At 38.3% G+C, this 27,039-nt stretch overlaps 1 protein-coding gene across 9 annotated transcripts in view; it reads left to right on the top strand.

The window, feature by feature from the left end:
* Nucleotides 1-27,039, top strand: part of GRIK1 (glutamate ionotropic receptor kainate type subunit 1) — a 378,899-nt gene that overhangs the window by 254,520 nt on the left and 97,340 nt on the right. For all 9 annotated transcript variants that reach the window (XM_045540531.1, XM_045540530.1, XM_045540527.1 and 6 more), the window contains 3 exons: nucleotides 14,044-14,097; nucleotides 17,552-17,725; nucleotides 26,127-26,270. In XM_045540531.1, the coding sequence (XP_045396487.1) occupies nucleotides 14,044-14,097; nucleotides 17,552-17,725; nucleotides 26,127-26,270 (372 nt within the window). The remainder of the gene's footprint in view (nucleotides 1-14,043; nucleotides 14,098-17,551; nucleotides 17,726-26,126; nucleotides 26,271-27,039) is intronic.

Raw genomic sequence — 27,039 nt, 5'->3', positions numbered from 1 at the left:
CCACATGGCCCATTTTCAAGATGAAAAGCACCAGAATGGAACTTCTCAAATAATTGATCTACTGTGTGTTCATTAGCCACGTCCTTCCCAAACACTTTGTTGATATTTAGAACTCATATTAAAATAACGTGAGTTTTTGACTTACCCATGGTTTCACAAAAATTGCTCTAAAAAAAAATTGAAAGATAATCACAAGTCACAATGTGCATTTGAAAGAATGAGGGTGTACCAGAAAAAAAAAAAAACAACCAAGAAGTGTCAAAGTGAAATGTCAGATATATATCAAGTGTTAAACTTAGTACTTAAGGAAATCAGACATTCCATACTTAATAACCCAATAATAGCTTTTACTTTCCTTGTGACCAAAACCACTGCTGAGAACATTTTCTCTGCCAGGTCAACGTAGCTTTCTCCTCATGTGCATTTTCCATCATTGCACTGCACTTCCCTGCACCTTCATGAAATTTTCCCACTTTTTAATGATACTTCAGAAGAAAAGAAATCAAATGCACTTTAATGAAGATATTTGACATTTATGTAAAAGTAAAAATTGGGGAAAGTCTATAGTTATTCTTGGGCATGCTAATCACTCGAGCAAAGTAATTATTTCTATTCATGTGAACAAGTACTATATGATGAGAATCCAAAAAGTTATTTTCCCCAAATTAGTTCGAAATTCAAATGTCAAGACTTGATCAAGCTACAGAAGAGTAGGGTTTTCATAGGAACAAACTTTCTCCATGAATTTCTACAGTCAGAGAGCTCCTTCATCAATCAGCAGGTCACATGTGTCTGCTTTCCCCTTCTCCAACCACTGCCTCCCAGCAGGGTTCTTGATGCTTTGTTAAGGTGCTGCTCTCTCCTTAAGCTGCCTTCAGTGTGAAAACCCACCTCCTCCTCACTTCCACTCCCCCAAGTTCCATATTCTCCTGCTGACCCTTCACTGCCCACCACACATGTACCCTCATTCGTACCGAGTATGATTTTACTGAGGGAGTGACTGATAGGAGATGAATTTAAAGAACTGAAGAAAAGGGTAAGAAGGCTCTACACATGAAACATCCAACTGGTGCCTGGCATGATGTCAGGTGTCAAGCAACTATTTCATTTAATTAGCATAATATACTTGATATTATTCCTCATTTGCAGTTGAAGATTGGAGCTGAGATAATAGTTTTATCTACTATGTACTGAGCATACTTAACATAAAACCCCGTGGCCTGCAAGACTTGACCATATCTCTCTCTCTGCAGCCTTCTTGCTGGCTGCTGGTATCCAATGATCCATTTCAGGAGCATCCTGCCTGGTCATAGGACATGACCTTCTTTTCCCACATTATAGCCTCAGCATTTGCAGTTGCCAAAACCTGGAAAATTGCATCCTAAAGTTGGCCTCACCTAAGTCTTCATGATGATCTCTTGAGAGATAAAAGAGAAGGAGCTCATTTCTCATTCCTTACGTCCCTGCACTCTACTTCATTTGCTCTATAACCGCAATAAAAATCTGTAGTTAATTAAGACATTTGTTCATGCGTTGTTCACATCCCTTACCACACTGTAAGCTCCAACAGGACAGAAGCCTTCTTTGTCTTGTTCCCCCAAACCCCTAGCACCTACTATGTTATTTGACATATAATGAGTGCTCAGAACCACACTCTTGAATGAATAAATGAATTGAATGAATGAATGAGCCAAGAACTCTACTAGACACTTTCAATAAGTAATCTCCTAATCACTTTCCTTCTACCCCACTCAGTATGCTGTACTCTCAACTCTGTTAAGCACATTTGAGCAAGTTGCTTCCCTTTGCCTCAGTTTCCTTGAAAGGAAAGCTTCTTTCAACCCTGAAATCCTATGTTATTTAGAAATTGTAATGGATTTGAGCCTATGATTCCACTTCCTGAAAATAAATTTGGCTCTCTGGAGAACTCAATGGTCACTTTTAAATCCTGTAGTAGGACTAAGCAAGCAAGAGACTATTTCAAGCACAGTAGCCTGAATCCTAATGGTCCTCTGACGGAGAGTGAGGGGGCACTGAGATGCTCCATCCAAGGGAAGCCACATGGGACTGGGACCATTTCCTGAGCTGGAGACCAGCCAATGTATGAGCATGAACACACTGTTTCCAACTCAGAAAAGCTGCTCACTCCTTTATGTGAACAAATTAGAGAAGGGTTTTTATTTTTCTCCACAACCCTTGTGGCAATGAGTGTTAAGCTATAATTGAGCCAATAGTCTCCATAAAACATTTAGTACCAAAATATTTTGTAGAACTATATTACATTTTCTCCTGTCAGCACGTGCTCGCTCTTGTTTTTTTTTTTTTGTTTGTTTTTTATTTTATTTTTTCTCTTTTCTTCTTTTTCAATTAACATAAAAACAAGGCCAGAAAGAAATGTATTTTTTAATGCCTGGCTTCCTCTGGCTAGGAAGTGCAATGGCAATGCTGATTGATCAAATAATTTTGTGTGTCGATGCTTTCCTCACACATGTTGTGCCCAGTGGCTATCATGAGGGCAACAGAGGTGATTACATAGGATCCATTCCTTGTTTACACAAGACAGAAGCAGCCAACCACCTTCATCTCCCACAATAGAAAACATCAAGTCAAGCAGATCCACACCATGCTATAAACTTTCACCCCCAAGTCAGATCTATAAATCTATCATTTTTCATCGTAAACACATTGAACAGGCCAAATACCTCAGGGGCTACTTTTTACTGAATACTTATTGTATGCCAGCTGCCGTGCTAAACAGATTAAATGCATCACTCATTTGATTTTTATGAAAAAATTCTGTATACAAGAAACTGACAAAGGTCAGAGAGATTTTGTAATTTGCCCAAAGTCTCAAAGCCAGCAGGTAGTGGGGCTGGGTTTTAAAACTTATCTTGGGGCCGGGCGCGGTGGCTCACGCCTGTAATCCTAGCTCTGGGAGGCCGAGGCGGGTGGATCGCTCGAGGTCAGGAGTTCGAGACCAGCCTGAGCAAGAGTGAGACCCCGTCTCTACCAAAAAATAGAAAGAAATTATCTGGCCAACTAAAAATATATATACAAAAAAATTAGCCGGGCATGGTGGCTCATGCCTGTAGTCCCAGCTACTCGGGAGGCTGAGGCAGTAGGATCGCTTAAGCCCAGGAGTCTGAGGTTGCTGTGAGCTAGGCTGATGCCACGGCACTCACTCTAGCCCGGGCAACAAAGTGAGACTCTGTCTCAAAAAAAAAATAAAAAAAATAAAAAAAAAAAAAAAAAAAAAAAACTTATCTTGGGATTTAAAAGGAAAAGAAAATAACCTATCCTGCAACCACTATGTACAACAAGATGTCAGCTGATTCTCGTAGTAATGAAACCTGGAACACATTTTAGTGAAGCCTTGTACTTCTTGAATGCACTTGTTTCATCATTTCTTCTCTAACATCCAACCATGTCTGGCTTTATACAATTCCTCAAGAAATGCTGATTATATCAAATGTTTAATGGCCAAAAAGAGAGTCTGGTAGGGACACTGTACAGAATTTTTTTTCTTTCGTTCAATACTTACTTGTTGGGCACTGATTGAAGGTGATCGAGATACAACAGTGAAAGCAACAATAACAATAACCAAAACCCAAATCTCTGCCCCTTAAGGTGAAAAGAGACCTTGAAAGCGAACGTGACAAGAGTACAGCTGTCCAATGCCTACAAACTGGCTTGAGCCATGAAGTTACTTTCTAAAGCAGTAAGGTACTGAAACTAGAATCTCAGTTTCAAAGTTGGGCGACCCAGTTACAAATTCTGCTCTTTCCCTAATAGAATGAAATAACTACTGTTTATTTGGTACTGACTACATGCCAGAATATGCTGTGTTTGACTGGAATAATCTCCTTTTATCCTCTCAAAATACTCCATGTTAGAGGTGAGAAAAATGAGACTTCAAGTTATACACTCAATGTCAGGGCTGGATTCCAGACCAGGGTCTCATGCTCACATCACCTCGGTTGCTCAAAGCCTCTAAATACGCTACTTTGAGCAAATCTGTTGATTTCTCTTCAACTGAGTAACCTCCTCTATAAATAAGATTATTGGATTCCAATGTTGCTACGATTCTCTTCTGCATATGTGTGTTCAAGAATTCTCTTAATAGCGTCTAGATATAAAGAGCTTGGTCATCACCTTGTACTTAGTAGGCTCTCAAAGAAATGGGAAATTAATTAAGCAGTTCATTCTTTTTTAAAGTTCCTCAATTCCTTTGATAGCCTTTGAAGAAGTTAATTGATAAGTTCATTACTTTGGATAAATCCTGACAACGTAGTAATGGTGAATCTCAATTTGTGCTAATTGGATGACAATTTGTAGTATATTATATAATTATTTAGGCAGTACATTCTCATCCTAATTATGTTTCTCTTAGGCTGATGTTAAAATCTATTTACATTCCCTGAGCATATAGTTAGTTTTAGTTGTAAGGAATAGTTCATAGATATGAGTGTGTTCCTAAACATGTATATATGTATATATATATGTATATAGATATTTTAGTGTATGTATATATATTGAGTGTGTGTGTATATATATTTAGTGTGCGTATATATATGGATTAATTTATCTCTATGGATAATCCAAAAGTTACTGTAGGTGTATGCTATTTGTCCGTATTTCTATTGTCCAAGATACCCATTTGAGGATCCTCAAAAGCCTCTAAAAAGTATATTTAGAAAAGACTTTAATTTGCTTCAACAGGAATTGGGAAGCAACAAAACCCATATCTGTATATGCCTCAGATATGCTCTAATGCCTAATTCCAACTATACCAAAATTTGACTGTAGTAGGAGATAAGAAAAATTTTCCTAGCAGTGGAAGGAGGGGTGCTTTAGAAAAAAATTGTGAAAAGAATTTGGGGATGTGTATATTGGAGTATATCTTAAGGATCAATGAACTCCAGCTTTGTTCAAAATTGTGGGGGTGCGCATGCCCCTGACTGCACCTTTTTTGAGAAAAAGGGTTCATAGTGTCCATCAGATTCTCTAAAGAAGCCTGCAGACTAAAGCAGGCTAAAAATCACTTTTCTAGATTAACTAAATCTACTTCTTCAACTCTTCACAAATGCAAGTTTCAACCAAGATGACCTTCCCTCCTTACTTTCCCCATGATTGTCAGTCAAATCTTTTCTGTCCTAAGGGTAATCCTATGAGATATAACTGTCACCATTTACTCAGCCAACATTTTGGGAGTGTTTTCTGTGTGCCAAAGACTGTTCTGGAACAAAAGAGGAATACAATATAAAAACCCTCCAATGTTTTTAATTAATAAATTATTTGATGAGGTCATTGTTGAGTGAAGAACCTGGAGATTCATTATTTTCCACTTCTGTAAAAAGGGAACGCATTTGTACATATGTTACATCATTTCAAGAAAAGTTAAGCAAGACAATGGATTAAATATAAGGCATTAATCCCAGCACTGATGTATAAAACATTCCACATGCTAAAGATTATCATCATCATTATTATTTGTGGTATTGTTTCTAGGCAAAAGTGCTAGAGTGATACAGTGTTTCCCAATCCTACCCCTGTATGATGATTACGTCACCTCCTATGCTAGTTAACAATGGTTTCCAATCTCTCAACCTGACATACCAGGTCTCCCTGTGGCCTCAACCAATGTTATTAAATCTCCATGCCAGACTGAACACCTTGCATCCTCTTCTTCATCCTTCCCACAACCAACCACTTTCTCCTCCGACCCGTCTCTCGGTGACTAGAAATTTCATCCAATCGCTCCAGCAGAAACCTAGAAATCCTCTCGACTCTCCCTCACCTTTTTCACTTATCAGTTACCCAATGTTGGAGATTCTACCCTCTGAATGTGTTTCACATTCAACCTCTTTTTCTCCATCTCTCCCATCCTCTTCCTTCTGTACTAATATAATTGATCTCTCTGCCACAAGTCCCTTCTTCCCCTTCTTTTCTTCATCCAGCCCCCATGTAGTCTGAAAAACTATTCATTTTAGGTAAAATATCTGACCTTGTGCCTCCCATGTTTGAAATTCCTGAGCACTGACCTTGCACCTCCACCCGGGTCTTCGCATTCATAATAAAATGACATGTTGCTTAACATGCTTAACATGCTATGCAGAGCTCTCCACACCTCATACCCACTGCCACTGTAACATCCATACACAAAAATATTTATTACATCTATTACACAGTTTTAGCCAAAAAATATCTGTCACAAGTTTTTAAAAACTATTCTTTCTTAATCCACTAAGGAGACTAAGGTTCTTCCTGAATGTCACAAAAGAAATTTAAAATCACAAGAAAAACTGGATCTAATTAATTCTAATATCTAAAGGGATGTCATAATAGGAAATCAATGTACGTTTGAATTCCTACAGAAGGAGAACCATGAGTGAGGCACCTCGTAGCACCTCAAGGATCATCTAAAGGAGAACCTTTCATAGCTGGGTCCAGCTCTCTGGACAGGAAGCTCCCTCAGAAATAGATGAGCAACTTATCAAGCTCTCTTGGCTTGATGGAGACATCCTACTTAAGATAAAGCTTCTAGTCCTGAGGTTCTAACTTTTCTCTCACCTAACAACTATATGCTTTTATTTGAGTTCTCAAAGTCCAGAAGGACTTTGTGCAAATTATTGATTTTCTCGCCACCTATGCCTCCCGTAATCTATTAATGAATTAATGTAGTACTAAGAGGCCGGGACTGAAATCAAACCTGGGTTCAAATACTATAACTATGTTTTATCTCTCAAATCTACAAATCGAAAATAATACTTTCTCTCCAATTATATGTAAAGAATTGCAGTGGTCATGTCATAGCTCTCAGCAGGCAGTAGCTGTGTTTATTATTGTTATGACTTAAAAATATGAGTTTGATTAATATAAATCAGTGGTTCTCACCACTGGCTGCACATAAAGTATCACCTGGAGAGCTTTTAATAAATATCAATGTCTCAGACATATTCCAGACAAAAATAAATCAGAATATTTATGGATGGGGTTCAGGCATTGATTTTTTCAAAGTTTCTTAGTGATTCTAATACACTGAGAAACACTGATATAAATAATTATTTTCTAAGCCTAATAGTTTCAGATAAATTAGCAAAGTAAAGTCACCCAGAGAATTGAAGATCAGGCCCCAGACTCATGATAACTATACTGGGCTATAGATATCTCATGAGACCAGCAAGACCACCACTTATTTCACCCCATCTCTCTTTTGAAAGGTTACCCTCAGGCAAATTTGAAGTATAGTTTTTATTATCGCTATTATATTAATAAAAGAAGCTTATTGCAAAAAGATTACACTGAATTATTCAACATATTCTCTGTTAACTGTCCACCTGCTAGAATTTGCTCAACACTTTGCTGTTAAAGCTTTTCTTTCACTATATTCTTTCTTGCACACCGTCTTTCTACCAATTTCTTCTGGATGTTTCGAAGAGTTTATTTCTTAGGGTCATGTAATCCTCCAAAGCTCTACTCTCTCCTGTTTGCCAGATTGCCTGTTTCATTCTGGTCAGGTGTGTGCGTTTCCTGGTTCTTATCTCAGTATCAAAGAATGGTAACTGAGACTAAGTTGATGACACAAATGAGCAGGCCAAACAGATGCAAGCAAGCCAAGCACCAAGATTCATTAAGCACAGTATGTTCCAGAGAGGGAACGGGTCTATCTCTGTGAATGGAGATGACCCCGAGTTTCTAATACACACATATTTTTATATGATCAACGAATTACCCCTCCTCGCTTTAGGTGGAGTTTCCATTTCCCCGCCCCTGGGTGATTGACGTATTTCCTTACATAAATTCCTTAATCTGTGCACATGCGTCCTCCCAGAATCCCTCAAGAAAGCCCATGGCGGGGTGTCAAAACCACAATGCTAATTAGATGGTCAGTTAGGGACAATTAAAACCTCCTAATGTACATGCTCCAGTTTACCGGGTTTGTGCCCTTAACCATATCTCCAATTTGCAGTTTCTCTGCCTCTTTCTGGTTGGTCAGTTCTTACATCCTCTTATCACAGACAAAATGTCTGTTCCTCTCCCTTCCTCCTTATCTCTCCCTAACAATTCTGCCATGGGAAATCCAGCTTCCTTTCTCCCCCAGACCATACCTCTGGAGAAAGTAGCTTATAAAGGAGGTAAGACTGAGAGACACTTCCAAATAGTACAGTTATTCTATTCACTAACTCTTCATGAAATATCCTTTGCTTTTCTTCAGTCTAACTTGGTGTCAGGAGGAAAGTTGTCTGAGTTTGTAAATGGTATAGCAGTGTCTTCAAATGGAAGAAAACATTCTAGACTCTGTGCTTAGCATGTATCTGTGTAACATGCATGTGGTTAGCATGTGTATGTGAATAGTAGAGAAATTTAGAAAGTTGTAAATCTCAAACAAAAAAAGTCATTTTTCCTTTTGATACATCCATCTGATGTTAATGTAACTAAGTTGTCAATTACATGCACCATAATCACAGAAAGATGGGAAAATGAGGTGTATTGGTTTTCTGTTGCTGCTGTAACAAATTATCACAAATTTAGTGGCTTAAAACAATAAAAATTTATTCTTTTACAGTTATGGAGGTCAGAAATCCAAAATCAAGAAGGGCTTCTCTCTTTCTGGAGGCTTCAGGGGAGAATCCAATTCCTTGCCTTTTCCGGCTTGTAAAGGCTGTCCTCATTCCTTGGCTTGTGGCTCCACCTCACATCACCTCTCTCCTTCTCCCTCCATTTCCACATTTCCGTTTACATCTTCTCTGCCTCATGACCCTTCTGCTTCCATCTTATAAGGGCCCTTGTTAGTACATTGGGCCCACTCAGAAAATTCAGGGAAATCTCTTCATCTCAAAATCTTTCATTCAGTCATATCTGTAAAATCTTCCTCCATGTAAAGTCACATATTAAAAGGTTCTGGAATTAAGATGTGGACATCTTTAAGGAACCATTATTCAGCCTGCTCCATAATGAAATGGGTATGTTTTTCTGTATGTCAGGATTTTCTGGGGTCTAATGTGCTATGTTATATACATCCTACTGTTACTTTTGTAGGTGTGAGCTATAGTCATTCAATGTGGCATGAGTGTATTTTTTAAAACAATTAAAAACTCATGTAAAGACCTACTTATACCTAGCTTGTTCCATGGATTACCAACATTAAAAATTGTATGGCTGAAGGAACATCCAGCTCAGAAGATAGTACAGATATAGCCTAAAGTATAGAAGTTAGCAAATGAAAAAGAGCTACCCCCTGGAGCACAAATTTTCATCTTAAAATTGCTGCTCTGAGACTTGATATCATTCAACTGGTTTCCTGAAGATGTCTACGCTGAAAAAAACTTATTTCTATCTTGAGGTAAAACTATTACTTTAGCCACATTGCATGTTCACAAGTTATTTATTTGAAATTATTGACTACAAAATATGTCTGGTTTAGAATTCATCTTGATATTGTGAAGGCTATAAAAGGAGAAATATACTTCAGGTTAGTCAATATAAACTTCCAAGATGCCTATTTTTCAATGGAAAAAAGCAGTAAAAAAACAGTATAAGTATTACAAGAATGCCTCAGAATTGCTTAGGAGCCCTTCAGTTTGCATTTTAAGTTTCTGCTACAACAGCAGCATAATGTCAATTATTTGTGACATATGGATTGCCTTTAGTGATGGATGCTGAGAATTTGTGGGGAAGAATTTTTTTTGTTGCTGTCTCCACAGCACTGCATTGCCTTCTGGGAAATGATCAGATTGAAATACAGTACATGCTTCATAGGATACCCAAAACCTTTTGTTGGAAGACTTTGATCCAAAGACTTTCCTAGTGTCTTATGGGATGATTCTATGACCAAGCACAGACATTAGACCCATACAAACTATTTCTTCAACATGTTCACTTAGACTTCAGTGAGGACTTACAAGACAAACTAAACTATGGTCTTGCTGCTGCTCAGGCTGTCTGCACTTGATAACTTCACCCATCAAAATCTAAGAGCTCATCATTGCCAAGAACAACTAGGCTAGAGCAAGGAGGGTCGATGCTATTGTGAACAAAGTCATGAAGGTTCTGTCAAAAAACTTCCAGAAAGCGGCTGGACTGACATGGGATCACTATTGTTATTAAGCCATGACCATGTCCAAGGGTGCATTGATAAGAGTGCGACCATCGAATCATCCTTTCAAGAGCCAACTGGCATTGAGTTTCTGCCTTCTGATGAACCAGTTTAACTACAAATGAAAAGAAAAACAGTAGTTATTTTCTAACAACTGAAACAATGATATAGTCTCGTGGTATTTTCATCCTTAGTAGCATAATACAGAGAAAACATTACAATAGGTACAGGCCACCCTTCCCCTTGCTGGTTTAAGGATTATGTTATCTAGACAGGTTGGAATGTCGTAAGTCTGTAAGATTTTAAGTCTTTTGGTATTGGTCTCTTTTAAGTTCTTATAATTGATTCTGCAGCAATATGAAGTATGATTAACTATGAATGGTAAGCCCTGCAGCAAGCAGGGGAAAGAGAATTGTTTTGTTGGAGGCCTTCTTTTTTGTTACTCTAACCTAAGCCAGCTACATCAGATCTGAAGAGTTCACCTCTTTTCATGGGAAAAAATTATTTGTGCTTGTCCCAATCATGATTTTTTTATTAATCTGTAATATCTTTATTCTACAAAGATTTGGAGCAGCTCAGAAAAATACATTTGAAACAAAGTGATAAATATCTTTATAAGGGGTAGAGATTTGGCACAAAGGGGAAAACTAGGTAAGAAAAACATATAGCTGGATGACATTAGCACATGTGGAATATATTATCCTATGTTCCTGACTAGTTGCTAATGAACGACTCACAATTTTGACCCTAAACTTCCTAGCGATCGAAACAAAGTTGTAAATAAGATCATTTATATGACTTGTGGTTTTTATGAAAGAAAAATGTATTAAAAAAAGACAGCTTGTTCTAGCACTGATAATAATGTTAGTCCTGTGTTGGAGGAGTGAGATCTCTGGAGGGTGACACATGTCAGTATTGTTCCCACCTTGGTGGCCAAAACCAGCACATGGACCTACCCAAGCACAGGGACCAGGAAATGCAACTCTATATTACATGCCTTTGAGTTGGGAAATTGCAAACAGTAGTAATGATGTCCACATAAGGAATCTTCTAAAATTAAGAGGGATAGTAGGTATTCAACATTCTCTCTATTTTAGACACATCATGTTATCAAAAGATAATGATATGATGTTGAAAGTTATTTAGTAAGAATAATTCCAGTAGGAAACAAGCATTATTAGAACATATTAGTGGAAGCAATTAAGGAAAATATGCTATAAATACGAACAGTATTGATAGCCACATTTATTCCATATTAGTATGTGTGACATGATGTGTTTTGTGTCAATAAAAATGACTTAAATAGAGCCAGAACTAGTTTCTAGCAATACTGCCCTGGTAAAGTATATATACTGCCAAGATCAGCACCACTTGGTCAGTTCAGCGGACAAGTACAGTACCAAAATCCAAAGAAGGTAGTCTTTCTTAGGAAAAAATCAGTTCTGCAAAGAACTATCAGAAAATTCCCCATATCATGATTATAGTTTTTATTTTTAAAACTGACATTTATCTTGATGTGACCTTTCCTTAATCCCTTAATGACTTTTAGTTGAAATACCAACATGCAGAGAGAAAATCATAATGTGAATGCAATAGTTATATTTATAAAGTAGGCTACTATCAGACGACAGGGCTACTGGTTCAAAGCAGTCTACAGACTACTGTAAGAACGATTGTTTTAAAAGCACCACCTTTGGTACCATAGCCTTTGTTGTTCTGACCTAGAAGTTTTCCTTTCACCTGAGTTCTAGAGTGTTCACAAAGTTGACGAGCCAACGATCAATGACTATACTGCTTCCTTAATTCCCATTTATTTCTAGTAAATTCAAGGGAAGAACCGAAAGGCACTGATCCAAACAACTAGCTAGGAAAGGGAACAGGGATTTTTCTAGTACAGCAAATAAAAATCGTACCTGGAGGACCCAAGGGTTCTTTTGCAATAAAAGTGGACCCTTTGGCTGTTTATTCATTGCATTTTCATGTCTCTTTCCTATCACCGAATAAGAGGCATATCAAATACATATTTGCCTCTAGGAATTATTTAAAAAATAATAAAAAATAATTAGTTAAATGGTTGTTAAAAAAATGCTTATGCCCTCAACAGCGGATCAAAAGCTTCCATAATAAGTTTAAAAAGAAAATTTTGCCTAAGTGAAAAGCTACAGATTCAGATGCCTTTGTGTTTTATTTTCAGTTTCAGAAACAATATTTAAAACCTTTGTATCCGGCTGTATATCTAAACATAAAACTTGTCCAGTTTCCTTTCAAGAGGTAGTCTGGGCTGCAATTATGCGATCTAATGACCAAAGTGAAAAATTGGATTCCTGACTGACCCTGGCAGGCCAGCTCTTTATGCTCGAATGATATAAGAGACCAGTTAACAAGACCTCACCATGCATGGCTTTAAATGTTATTGATGGCCTTAAAGCAAGTCTACCCTTTTAAAAATCCTTTTGTGCGCCTGGTCTTGTTATCATCATAGGAGTGACTTACGTGCTGTAGGCTCATGATTCATGGAGAGAGTTTCCTGTCATTTATCTTATCTTCATGACATTACAATTTCAGTAAATATTCCTCTGGTTTCCACGTTAGTAGAAACAGCGTTAAGAAGTGTCAGATTGGTGTTCGCACTGTGTTATGTGCTGTCACCAAATACCCTCTTTATTCTTTATTCCCTTTCATGTAAAATCATTCTAGTTTACATATCTTAGGCACCTTCTAGGACCTCTGATAACCTGTGGTGCCTTTTTCCAGACCTTTTCAATTCATCTCTTCAATTGAAGATCTGAAAGTCTTTGTTCTTTAATGCAAATGTACATGTTTTCCATAGAGCAGTGATTCTCAACCACAGATGTGAAATGCAGAAACCTAGGCTGCCCTCTCAAAAATTCTAATTCAGGATGTCTCTGTGCTGGAGCCTAAGACTCTGATTTTAAAACTTCCAGAGGATATTCTCATTTGCATCCCTAAGTGACCAGAGCTGGGGAAAACTAACTTGGAAATGTGATTTCTGAATCATCTCTATTTATTTCTATACAAAGACCAAAAAGCAGCACCCAAATAGTCCTTTTTGTTAACCCGCCCTAAGGAAGGTGATATCCTTATTCAGAAGGTTCAGAAGGAAGAGCTTATCTCCAAACCACTCGTGACTTCTCAGTTGACACCATTTCTGGGAATCCTAACATAAGATCAGAGTTTAATGAACTATCTTTACCTAGAACCCCTGTCCTTTTTATTCACCTCCTCTCTCTCTCCTCTCCCACAAAGTAAGAACAATATACACACTCACAGAATGAACTATTAAGATCCCAAGCAGGTTAACTGAGAAACAGAATTAAGAGACAGTGTGAAATTTGTATACGAATAGTCCCCATCCTTCCATCGATAAACTAATCATCTCTTCTCCTACTCATTCTGTGGGATAACACAGAAAAGGGATAGAGAGAAAGGTTTCAGAGATGTACTCATTTATAAATCCTCGCTTACATGTGTTTACATAACAGCATTGCCAATTCAACATTTAACTAATTCTAGTCTGAATGAAGCCTTGTGCTAAGTGCTAAGGCTATGGAGGTCAATAAAATATATATTTCTAAGTATGAGATCACTCAGAAGCCCAGGCAGTGGGAAAAACAAAGCCCTGTGCCATTACAGACAACTCCACAGATAAAATTTGTTGAGCATAAACTATTTTTAAATTTGAACATCAGACCGATAACTTTGATGTGAGTCAAAGCAGTGTGTAATGAAAACGGTATCGGCTGGAGGTCAGTGGCCTCAATCCACATCAGCCACTAATTGCCCTCAGGTTTCTGATCTGCTGAGTCTGTGCATTTCCAAAGCCTCTTCCTGTTCTATGTTCCCAAGCTTTCATAGTCACCCTAGTAATTATCCACTTCTTATTAGAATTCTGTTCCTGATTCTTTCTCCTTGTTTCTCTTTTGCAGATTCTGTTCATGGGCATGATGACTGAGTATTATCACTACTTTTTCACAACCCTGGTAAGCACATCTGGCAGAAGTGTATTCCACATGGTGGAAAACATCTTTACACAGCTATTTCGAAGTTAGCACCACTGGTGTCAAAGGCAGGATATTGCCATGGAGATTTCCCTTACCTTTCTAAGAACGCTTTAAATCCAGTAATGCAGGTTTCTTCCTTTCTTTTTTTAACTAGCATCAATGTGGGTGCATTCAGAGAAGGATTAAAATGAAAATTCCATTAAATAGAAACTATCAAAGTACAAACTATTCATAAGGAAGCATCATTTACAATTTCTGTATACATTAGAAGGTGGATCCAAGGGTATCTTGACATTCTTTGATTTGATGTGGCTTTCCTGCCTGTGTCCAGTAGATAACTGAGTTAGCTAGGGGTCACCTGTCATAGGTTTGGAAAACCTTCAAGAAGACGAGTTTGGGAGAAGCTTTACACATTTAATATTTTGCACTATTAAGAGAAATCATGGTTTTAAACTTCAGAAATCCAAAAGAAACTCTAAGACATCTTAAATTTGGAGAGACCACCCGATCAAGAGAGAATGATTTAGGACATTTAACATATCAAAATGTTATGATATCTTTCATTCAGTCAATTTCAGAAATCAGGGACAGCCTGCCCCACCTCTCCACACACCCCCATACACTCCACTTGCTCACTTGTGAGGAAAACACAGAATTGACCTTCATTTCCACTTTGTAGGAGTGTATCAACTAAAATCTACCCAGATTCTGGGGGACTCAGTAATTACTGACTACCATTATAGCAAATAAAACTGACAAGGTAGAGAATGGGGCATTCAAAGAATTTAGAATAAGGACCAAGGAGCTGTTACACCATTCACAGAAGAAGCAAATTTTATTTGTGACTCAAGTATCTCTGAGAACATAAAGGGGTGGAAAGGACATTACGTGATGACTGCTTTGAGATAGTTGTGAAAATCATTACTGCTACTGAGCGTGGAGTGTGCTCAGGGTGCGTGGCAGGAGTTCCTGACTTAAGGTTTCCATGGTCCTCACACCCGATCTTCCTGCATCCTGATCACATCCTCTTTCAGAACCTTGGAAACTGCAAACTGTCTTGCTCTGCTCACAAACATAGTTCTTCCCCTGTCACTATGAACACCCAGGGATTTCTCAAGGTGACATGGCCATCTGCCTTGGAACTTTCTACCAGCCTCAGCTGTACACACCCCAAAGAGCTGGTATTAGAGAAATTTGAAAAAGAATATGAACAATGGAAACTAAGAAGATTGGTCCTCAGTGGAGACCCTTGAGGATGCACAAATTGTGCACTTCTTGTTCATGTTCACCCCTCACATTTCTGCAGTCCTCATCCTGCACTCACAACGGGGTGTCACAAATAAGGACTTGGAGTTTCCAATTCCATATTTCACAGAAAACTCCAAATTGTAGGACAAACTAATTTTGCGTATGTTTAATGTATTTCATTTTAAAATGTTAAATTTGCTTACTATTAGATCCTTGAAGGATTCAATATGTGTTCTGGAAGTTTCTATTTGACTGTCTATAGCTGGAATAACCTTTTCTCTATTCATCGAGTATGTTAAAGGAATCATTCTGTCCTGGGCTTTTTTCTTTAAACTTGCTTCTTTTATTCTTTTCTTTTGATTTTTTTTCTGCATTCTGCCCTGTTGGATTTTATATTCTTATTGTTCTTGTCCAGGACTATTAATAAAAGTTAAACAAAAAAATTAGTTACTTAGTCCAAAGAAAAAATACTAATAAAGCACTGCTTTAAAAGGCAGTACTGGACACCTTTTCTGTTACTCAGTTAGGAGCACAGAGCTGTGCTCTTACAGTTCCACTGCCTAGTCCAAAGATATTTTGGAAGAGAGAAGAGCTCGTCAAAAGAATAAATTTGTATGCATCTTCTGCAAATGCAAATCACAGTCTTTCTGAAGCTGCTGCACTTGAGTAACCACTATCATCACTGATAATGTACTGTCTTATATTGATTGCACTTTCAGAAAGCAGTTACATTGTTAGGAAATTTTTATAGAAGGGTTTTTTTTTTGTGAAATGTTATTTTGAAAGTTTGGTTTCTTCTTAAATGTGATACTTTTTTGCATTTAATCTTTTTACATAAGAAAAAAGTTGAAATTATCACATGTCCGTTTTAAATATGAATCAACTTAGAAACTTCTGGTTTACACACAGCCTCATCTGTGATAGAAAATACAAGGTTTTTTTTTTTTTTTTGTCTGAAACATTTTCTGAAAGGGAATGAGTTCTATTGTTAAGATGTTCTCACACCCGTGCAATATGCTCCAGTGTATTCTCTGAAGAGAACTCTGTGATTCTCATTCTGAGCACATGTCCAACAAGTATCCTTCATGTGCTCATTGTATGAGATATGAGTTCTTTTCAAGTGATCCAGGAGACGCTTTATTTCTAGCAGTAGTGATCTTCCTGTCAAATGCATATGCAACTTTCAAACTGCACCTCTGTGGCAAGACCCAGAACAGAGGTGATGAAGAAGAGTGGTACTGCCACTGAGCTTCATGCTTGGCCTGGTCGTCACCACCCAGAACCTCAGTTTCTTCATCTATAAAATAAAACATTGAACCAAATGCACATAAATATGGCTTCCAACTCCCCAAAGACTATATCCTAGGAACAGAATTCTTAGCTTTTCAGAAAGTGATATCCTGTGCCCAAGGGCATACTAATTATCAAAAGCCAAATTCCTCTTCTTGGCTTATCCATACTAACAATATTGCAAAAAATAGATGAAAATGAAAGCTGCTTGCTGCCTTAGAGTTTCTTAGGCAGTATGTGAACAAGTAACCACGGGATATGTTCTTTTATTGAAACGGTGTGATATGGCTGCATTTTTGTTTTAATCTACAGTAGTCCCTCTTGTCGGAGACAGATACATTTCAAGGACCCCAGAGGATGCCTGAAACCTAGGATAATGCCAAATTCTCTATATATTATGATTTTCCCATACATACATACTTAGGATAAAGTTTATTTTATAAATTAGGTGCAGTACTCTTGCATTTTGGAGCCGTTATGAAATATAATAAGGGTGCCTTGGACCCAAGCAGTGCCATACTGTGACAATTGATCTGAGACATCTCCTACATGACTAATGGGTGGGTGGCATCTAGATCATGGAAATGCTGGACAAAGGAAGGATTCATGTTGTAGGCAAAACAGAGTGGGACAGTGTAAGACTTCCCCCCATTACTCAGAAGAGTGGGCAATTTAAAAAATCTGAATCGTTTATTTCTGGAATTTTTTATTTAATATTTTCCAACCATGGTTGAACTTGGGTAGTTAAAACCATGGACCACAAAATCAAAGATGGTGGAGTTGGGAGGGGGGAACTACTGTATTTGTTGCTTCTATATTCATTAACTCTCTTTTGCATAAGGGAAATCAAAAATGCTAATTCTTTTCTACTTTTATCATTTTTAATACTGCACAGGACTTATTTGCTTTAGATCTGGAACTCTATAGGTACAGCGGCGTAAACATGACTGGGTTCCGGCTGCTTAACATCGACAACCCTCACGTGTCCTCCATCATCGAGAAGTGGTCCATGGAGAGGCTGCAGGCCCCGCCCAGGCCCGAGACTGGCCTCTTGGATGGCATGATGACAGTAAGTAGTTTCAAAATATAATACTTTGAGAGAATGCTCGCATGCCTTAGGGGTTAGGTGAAGAATCTCATATGCCTTTAAAACGTGAGGGGAAAGTGTTATAACGTGTGCCTTGACTTGTACGAGAGAAGAAGGAGTAAGCTTTGTAGGTATTTCGAAAGGCTGTAACTGGCTACTATACAAACTGCTATTTTTAGCTTCCTAACTGTACCTGCCTCAGATAAAGAAGTTGACAAGAGTAGCCACCACCAACAACCAAATGAAGACAAAGCAGGAAGCAAAGCCAAGAGAGGTTTACCTCTGGGAATGTGGCCTTGGGGAGGGAGGAGGGAAGAGGAGGAACAACCTGCCTAGGCGGTTTGCAGAACCAATTTCCCCCTTCTGCCCTGGCTCAGCAAGTTGAAGAGATGTGGGAAAATGCTAGATTTACATACAGTCCATGCATTCACAGTCTCCCTGTCCTAGACGCATATAGGCACTCTCCAGACACTGACAGTGCGTAGCACCAGCCATATGTTGCTCTTGAAGCAGATGCCAAGCCCGCCTCCTGACAAGTCAGAGACACTCTGCTGAGCAGATAAATCGTGAACTGCCTCATCATAGAGCTTCTTGCTAACACCATTTTTCTCTTGTTGTCAAATGCACCTACCTTCACCTTATTTCTCTAATGAAGCTCCCTGGGTGATGAAGAAAATACCAGGAAATAATAAGAAAAAATGCTTTCTGTGTAGGAACAGTGGCATCTAAGGAAAAAGATATCAGGAATGTGGACAGGTAATAGCATTTTAAATTGTCATAGTATTTTATTCCCTGTTCCCATCATCAGGAGGAGCACTCTTGCTTTTAAGATGCAATTTACTGATAACTGAAAGGTATCATCTCTCAGAGAAATGAACGCGGGATTTCTTTGTTTCTTTTATTATGAGGAAAGCATGAAAAAAATGAAACAAATGAATGAATGAAGTGGTTCTGGATGAGTCCGTGTTCAGGCTCCCTGACTGTTTTTCAAACCTGAAATAACTTTTAAAATATACAAAGTGAGCTGGAAGATAATGGCGGAAAACATCTTGGTACAAATGAGCCTTGGGGTGATTTGAAACATTGCTTTGAATAAGAACAAGTAGAGAATATCCAAGGAAATACTAGACTTCCGAGAGGGAGAGAGAACACCAGAGAGAAAGAGAGAGAGGGAGACAGAAAAGATGCTAATATGTCAGTTTTTCTCTTCTTCCTCTTGGATTTCTAATTCCAATGAGTTCAAACATGGTTCAAAATCTTCTGCCCACCTCCCTGCCTTCCAATGAGATTTCTATCACAGGATAAGATCTCAAATAATTTTTACCTGAATTTGGTTTGTACTGCTAAAAGAGTTACAGTTTGAAGCTATGTTAACATAGATTATGGATGCATGCCAAATATTGAATATTCATCACAAGTATGGCTTAATTTACCAAAGAAAAGTGTCTGTGTGTTCAATTATACTGAGCTGACAAAGCAGTTTGTACATATTGACTGAGATGAGGAAGACCACTGAGAAGAGTGATAGAGCCTCGAAATTCATGCAGAATCAGACCGAGTATGAGGTCATGCTTCCACCTCGGGGGGCTGCCGGTGGCCTGGGCTGATGGCAGTCCTGTGGGCAGGAAGCTTGACACAGGTCAGTCCCAATGGATGGAAGAGAACCTGTTCTGCCTAAAGATTTTACTGTCATCCCAACTAAGAGAGGGTTTTTTAGGCTGTGATCTTACTGTTCCTGTTATTATTATTATAAACTGTAAAAAGGAAATTGAGGATTTACCAGACAAGAAGAGGATGGTTCACCAGGGTGTTGTAAAAGTGAGTAGAATAACTGTGTCAGGTCATGCCACTACTAGTTAAAGAAAAAAAAAGGGTGGTAGAACACAGCACCCACTAAGAGTTTGATCCAATAGTCATGCAGATAATAGCTTTTGCAATTGATTATGTGAAGCATAATATTGACCTTTATTTATCCAAAAGGTCATTTGCTTTGCATTTCACTATCTCCTCTCTGTTTCTCCTGGATGTGGCTCATTTGGGGATGTGGAAACTGAGTCACAAAGAGGTGAAAGGGCACATAAAGGGATGTTTGATGGACAAATCACTGAGCCAAGAGAACACATCCCATGCCCCCAAGTCCAGGCCCAATACTAGCACATCTTTGCTCTCGAGTTCCTCTGTCCAAACTCTTTCTCCTCTACCTTAAAGACAAAAAGTCCTTTGGTTTCAACTCCACTGGGTCTATACCACAGACCCTGTACTTCACTAATTCTTACATGCCAAGCCCTTGTTGCTCCCCCTGCCTAGAGCCATCCCCTATCCAGGCTGTTCAAATACCACTTTACTGGAGGGGCCTTCTATGAAGCACTGTGGAATACAGCAGCCCCTCCCTATTCTTTCTCCCTCACCTGCTTTCCTTTTCTTCACAGCCCTTTTGACCAGATATGTTACAGTTTGATTTGTTTGTTCAATATCTGCTCCCGAAGAGGAGAGAATAAAAAAAAAAAAAAAACCTATTCCTACAAGAATATAAACTCTACGAAGACAGAGACTTTGTCTTTTTGTGTTATGCTTTATCCTTAGCACTAGAAAAGGCCTGGCACAAAGTACACCCTCAATAAATGTGTCTTTAATAAAGGAATGAATACACTAAATAAATATGAATTAAGCTTGTACTAAAACTCAAGATGTTAAATGAAAAATATTCAATTAGCCCCTAAATATTCTTATAGAAGTGTAAAGAGAGTTCCTATAAATAAGAAATATGTGTGATTAGTAAAATTGGAAATTATTTTAAAGTTAACAATATTTTTAAAAACTTAACCATAGACTACCCACTATTAATGTTTAAGTAATGCTATTACCATAATAGAATTGTAGCCTCTGAAATGATATGTATTATACCACTATTCTTCAAGGTAAATTTCCCTGAAAACTCATGTGTTTTGCCTTCCTACCTAATTATCTATTTTCCTCATTAATATTTGAACTATTAAGAATTTCTTAGAATTTCATTTAGTAAAAAATCTTTAAATCATATTATCATATATGTCAAAACATTCAAATCTGAAAATAGAGAAGTCAGTCATGCCCAAGTTTAAAAATCTTGATGACAGACTTAAGAACAATAAAGAGAAAGTTTAATTAAAGAAAAAAATATTGACTTTAAACATAGGGTTAAAATTGAGTTATTAAGAAAACTGTTACTGAGTCAATAGAGTTCAAAAACAATGAAACTCATTATTATTAAAATATATCTTAAAAATATAAAAAAGAGTATTTTATGAGTGATTTTTCTGAAGTGTACCTTGTTCCCTTTTACTATGTTTAAATTTTTCTCAGCATTTGGGATGATTCAGTCTACTGGCTTTTGGATAGACTGGGGTAACGGAATGGCCCATTCTTAGACAGGTTCTTTTCTGTGGACCAAAACTGCATATGACTCAATACTTTTCAGGAGTCATGGAAACACCAAAACATTGATCTGTCATCTGCCTTCCTAGTTTTTCCAATGCATTCACAATATGAAGTTAAGTCAGTAGCCATCTCCTGATCTCTTACATGTGAACATTTCCCACAATCGTGCTCCACAGGGAAGAAGACATCTTCGAGTATCCACCTAGAGTGGTCACTGCCATACCTGTGGTGAAAGACAACAGACAGCTGGCAAGATTTTTCCAGATAAGGAAAGCCTAGATTTAAGTCCTGGCTATGACTTCTGACTAAGTGACTTGAGCAAGTTATTTAGCCTCTCTGAGCCTGTTTGCTCATCTGTAAATCTGTATGAGAATATTTTACACTGTTACTCTGTAGATTAAGTTAGGAAACATACACGAAGGCTTTAGGATGTAGAATTGAATTTACTTGATGATACCTGATGTTTTGACAATTTGTATTCAACAAAAGAAAAAAAAGACATTCTGAAATGCCAGGGCAGAAATCAATTTGTTTCTAAGAAATACATTCTTTGGTTTGCACAGGTAGCCCAAGGGGAACCCTTACCTGGGATCTGTGTGACCTTGTATGACCAGTAGAATCACACTGGTATATTTTCCATCTCTACATATAGTCGCTTTTTTACCTATTCCTCCCTGCGACTCTAAAAAGCTGGTAAAGTTTCATTGAGACAATTCGTCAACCTCTCTGCCAGGCCTCACTGGATCTGCTGGGGTTGCTACCCTAATTACTGAATTTCTAGATTGTGCTGATATCTTTGCTACCTCCACCAATCCATTTTCAAATCCCGTTTCACTGTAAGTGGCTCTTCCCTACCTCCTGGGTGCTCAGGTGTGCAGGATGCTGACTGCTTCCTCTGCCACTCCGGCTTCCTCAGTAGCAACCACCCCCACAAGCTTGCGCTCCCTGGCGGGGCTCCAACAGGCAAAGCACTAGTCCTCCCACCCTTACCAAAACCCTCACTACTTCGATGAGACAAGTCTCAGAAAAGAGGAAAACTAGCCAGTTCATATTAAGTAGTTCATATTAAATTCCTGTTAGCTCTATGTCATGGATATGACATTTGAAGTTTAATTGAGGGACCTGTCAACACCAAGCTAGAGAGGTAGTTCAGGAAATTAGGGCAAGGGGGTGTTCTGGGGGAGTGCTTCTCTCCTAGAAAACTGTCTTGTCCATCTATGTCAGGTTAATAAATGTTTCCAAATTTGGAGATAAAATGGGAAATCTACGCTTTTTGTTCATTTGCTTTCCAAAAACTAGGTCTCTCTTCAGCACCCTGATCTCCTCCAGCTTTTTATAACAACAGTTACATACCAGGCAGGCAGCAACGTATGCGGACCCTACAAGGTCTTATAGTGGTGTTAGTCTTTGTTCCTGTGGTGAGGTGACATCTCATTGGTTTGTGTTGGGAGTCCCCAAGACCATCCTCAGGATTGATGATTTGCTAGAAGGACTCAAAAGAACTAAGAAAACCTATTGTACTCATAGTGACTCTTTATTAAAGCAAAAGGAGACAGTAAAATTGGCAAAGGAAAAAGACACAAAGAGTCTAGGAGAAATCAGGTGTGGGCTTCCAGATGTCCTCTCCCAGTGGAGTTGCACGAACAGCCCTTAATTCTCAGCAGTGATGTGTGACAACATGTGTGAAGCATTGCCAACCAGGGCTGCCCACCTGAGACTTCACGTCCAGGATTTTTATTGGGGTCGATCACATAGGCATAGAGCACCCACGTAGCTGACCTGAGTTACTCAGTATCCAGCCCCTTCAGAAGTCAAATCGATACAGCATGGCCCAAAGCCCAAGGCCAACAAAGTAGGCATTGACCACAAGTCACTTTTTTAACATCAACTTGCTGACATTTCCCAAGATCCAAGGAATACAAAGACACTCCTATCAGGATATGCCAAGGGCTTAAACGTTTTCTCCCAGGATCCAGGCAAGGGCTAATCCTTTCTTTAGAATGTGCAGAGTTTGAGCACTCCAAGGCCGCTGACTTAACCCTTTACTTCAAATTGTGGTAAGAACCAAAACATTGTGTATTAAGGAAAACCTGCTTTCAATATGCTTATTTCATGATCCAGGTTGTGATAAAAAAAATGTTTTCCTAGGGACATTGAGCAATGTGATTTCATCCAGGCTTTAGATATATATAAGATGTGGACATAAACACATTTGGAAGAAGAAAATTGGAAACGTAGGCCAATTTCGAATATATTATCTATTATCTAAAATGATTTGAGAGTTGCTGTTCTAGTAAGCAGCTCTGCAGCACAAAACTGCAAAGGGGGAGAAATTGAGTGGTAATTTATTAGTGCTGTAAAAGTTATGAGTAAATGTTCTCTCCACCTAAGAAAACATTTTATGGCAAGGGGTAGCATATTTTTAGAATAAAATGATTTGCTTCTTTTAACTTTAAAAGCACTGATCAGACTGATAGTTTTGAATCATTTTATTTCATGTTTCTATACGGAGTTAGCCTTGAGAAAGAAAGTCAAATCCTTTCTAAACTAAGTTTATGGAAAGTTAGACCACTGGAATTTCACTCCTCACACCTATCAAATCAGTCATTCAGTGAATTAATGTATACACATATAAATTTGCAAAAAAGTATATTCTACTGATGAAAAGGCCGAAGTTACCATAACATACTGGTTGTGGACATTGAGCTCTGAAATCCGAGTTCGCATCCTGAGTTGGAATTCTCAATTCTTCCAATAATGGGTGCATAACTTTAGGCAAGTTATTCTACCTCTACAAGCCTCAACTTCTGTAGCTGTAAAATGGGAACAAGACCTATTTCAAAAGTTTAATTTCAATAATTATAGGAGATAATATATGTAAAATGCTTATAGTGCCTAGCTTGTAGTAAATTGTCAGTGAATATTAACCATTACTGAGCTATTACTCTGACTGTTAAATCATCAGACTGGTAACTTGGCTTAGAAGTAGCACAGCTTTGTGATTAAGAGCATAAACTCCAGCACCGACTGCACAGGTTTGGATATTGGCTTTCTCATCACTAATTTGGAGATAATTTAATCTCTTTATTTCTTTATCCATAAAGGAGTAAAGGTTATGATGAAAATTCAATGTTTACAAAGCATTTAGAACAGCACATGGCCTATTCAGTGCTTGATAAACGTCAGCTATTATTGTTGATTTCACTGTAAAAGCCTCAATCTGCCAATAGCTTACTCTCCCCTCAATTAAACCAAATCAGTATAGCAGAGTGGTAAAGAACATGGGCACTAGAATCATATGTGGATTCAAACCTGAACCATGCAACTGAGTACAGAGGAGCCTTGTATCAGTCACTTAATTTCTATAAGTCTCAGTTTTCTCATCTACAAAATGGATTATACCAATCTTAAACTGAATGATCAAAACAGTTTTAAGCTTTAGCAATCACCACCACCACCAGTCTAATTTCTGTATGTAGAGTATATCAGTACGAGTGAAATTATTTACCTTAAAATTACATCTTAAATTCTTGTACTTATACAGTTCTCACAAAAATGCCTTTTATTTTAAGGCATGAAAAAACATTAATTCCTTCAGAGAACAATGTATTAAACAACTCTTATGTGCCAGAAACTGTGCTAGCCACCAAAGGTTGAACTCGAGCACTTTCTTCCTTCAGGAAACCCATATTCTTACCAGGACACAGATATAAAGACAAATGGCAATAAATATATAGAAAATGCAATGATGGAGATTGCACAGAATAATAATTATTCAAAACAGAGGTATTTCCTGGTCTCAAAGACTGATAGAATGCAAGATGTAGCAACCCCTATCCTCTCTTTCCACCTCCGTCAAGACACTATCAATCAATGCATAGTGAATGTTGAATGAATCAACTCATTTTGGAAAACCACATTATAACCTTCATTCTGTGACCTGGATTCTAAGTTTAACTCCACCAATTATTTTTTATATATATTTATATATATATATATATATATCTACACACACACACACACATCCCTCCACAAATCAATATTTTGCCTGGAGGTCAGTTTTCCCACATAATAAATAGCTTTATCTATCTGTTCTGCTTATTTGGGGGACTTGTTGAGAATATTAAATGAGTTAATATATTCAAAATTGCAATGAAAACCCTCAAGTCAGATGTAAGGGTATTATAAGATTTTATCCTTAAGAAAACCACAGGAAGTATATTTTATAAAATGCTGTAGTATTGTGTAAAATTTTGTGAATGAGAAAAATGTCATGAGGAAGGGAAGAATGAGATGCCCAGCCCCAGAAAGGAATGACTGCTTTCAATCTCCATCAGGAAAGCACATGCTGGCAAGAGCAGGTACATTCTGAGCAAGTTACACATGACCCTTCAGAGGGTCTCCCCAAATTTGCTATAGAATTTGATTCCATGACTACAACCTTCTCAACTCTTGTAAATGGAAGGGACCAACACACGTATCCTTATTTGGCAATCACCTGTTAGTCTTACTTGCACAAGTTTCTTTCTACCAAATATAAACCAGTAAGTAGATATATTAATAGATATAGATAAATGTTGGGAAGCAAAATCTGATACTGAAATAGTGAGCTTTGATAGCGTCTAGCTCAATGTAGTGGATAGTGACACTGTGTTTAATACAGAAGACACCGTACAAATTATTTGTTCCCTGAATCAAGTCTTTTGTGGCTGATCTGAGTTGCTTTTCTTCATGTGTTTTGTTTTTTTAAGATCTCAAAACAAAGCAGAGTTATGATTTCAATTTACTCTGGAGTGTGAGGTGTTATTTTGAAGAAAAATAGGTATTGGAGAATGGAAACTATTCAGCTGAAGAATAAATGACTTTCGAGGTCAGACAGGAGCTCTGGAAGCAGGGAGAGGGATTGCACAGGTACAGGAAGGTGAGCAAAGGTGGAATTGAAGGTGTGGTATGTTTTCCTCCACAGACTGAAGCAGCTTTGATGTACGACGCTGTGTACATGGTGGCCATCGCCTCCCACAGGGCAGCCCAACTGACCGTCAGCTCCCTACAGTGCCATCGACACAAGCCATGGCGCCTTGGACCCAGATTTATGAACCTGATCAAAGAGGCAAGTGACAGCCCCTCACAGCCCAGTGTCCCTAAGCTTGGCACTGTGTCTATTTGGCATGGCCCTTCTCACACAGTTCTGTTGGCATGATGCCTGCAAGGGAGGAGGAGCCATCATCAACCAGACTGCTCAGATTTCAGGGTCAAAAGTTTTCCTGGAAGAACAACTAGGTGTTTTCCAATGTGATGCTGAGAAGTTTAAAGAAGCTACCATGTCATAACACTCACCCTCTTTCATTTCAGCCATGGCACCAGCTACTGCTGGCTCTCCACACATGTTCATGAGAGCTATGGGTGCTTATTCCATGGTCCGTGAGTCAAGGGGAGGGTTGATCCATCACTGAAGTATACCAGAGATTGTTCCAGCATTGTTAGCCTATAATGCAAGTGGCTCCCTAAGGCTCAGGCTGTACAGGACTGAATAGGAGGACCTGTTTGTCTTAATGATATAGTGATTATTTAAAGGATTTTCAAGAGTACATGGTATTAAGGAGAGGGGAGCTCTTCACTGATGTCCTGGGATCCTGGACTATCTCCCACCTTTTCCTTTTCTCTGAGGAAGTTCGACTTCCCTTCACAAAACCCTTTTCTGAGTCCCAAGACTCCTTATAGAGATGTAGCCATGGATTATTGTTGAGCCCAACCTGCAGCTCAGGGTGTGTACTTGACGATATGAAATAATGCTCTTGGAAGCAGCCAGCCCTGACTGAGTATGCCCCATATCCTGTGATGCTGCTCTAATATTTTCTCTATGGGATGCAGAGATTTAC

The sequence above is a fragment of the Lemur catta genome, chromosome 1 (genome assembly GCF_020740605.2).
Source record: "Lemur catta isolate mLemCat1 chromosome 1, mLemCat1.pri, whole genome shotgun sequence".
Lineage (NCBI taxonomy): Eukaryota > Metazoa > Chordata > Mammalia > Primates > Lemuridae > Lemur > Lemur catta.
The sequence above is the reverse complement of the archived record's forward strand: the minus strand, read 5'-3'. Positions and strand labels throughout refer to the sequence as shown.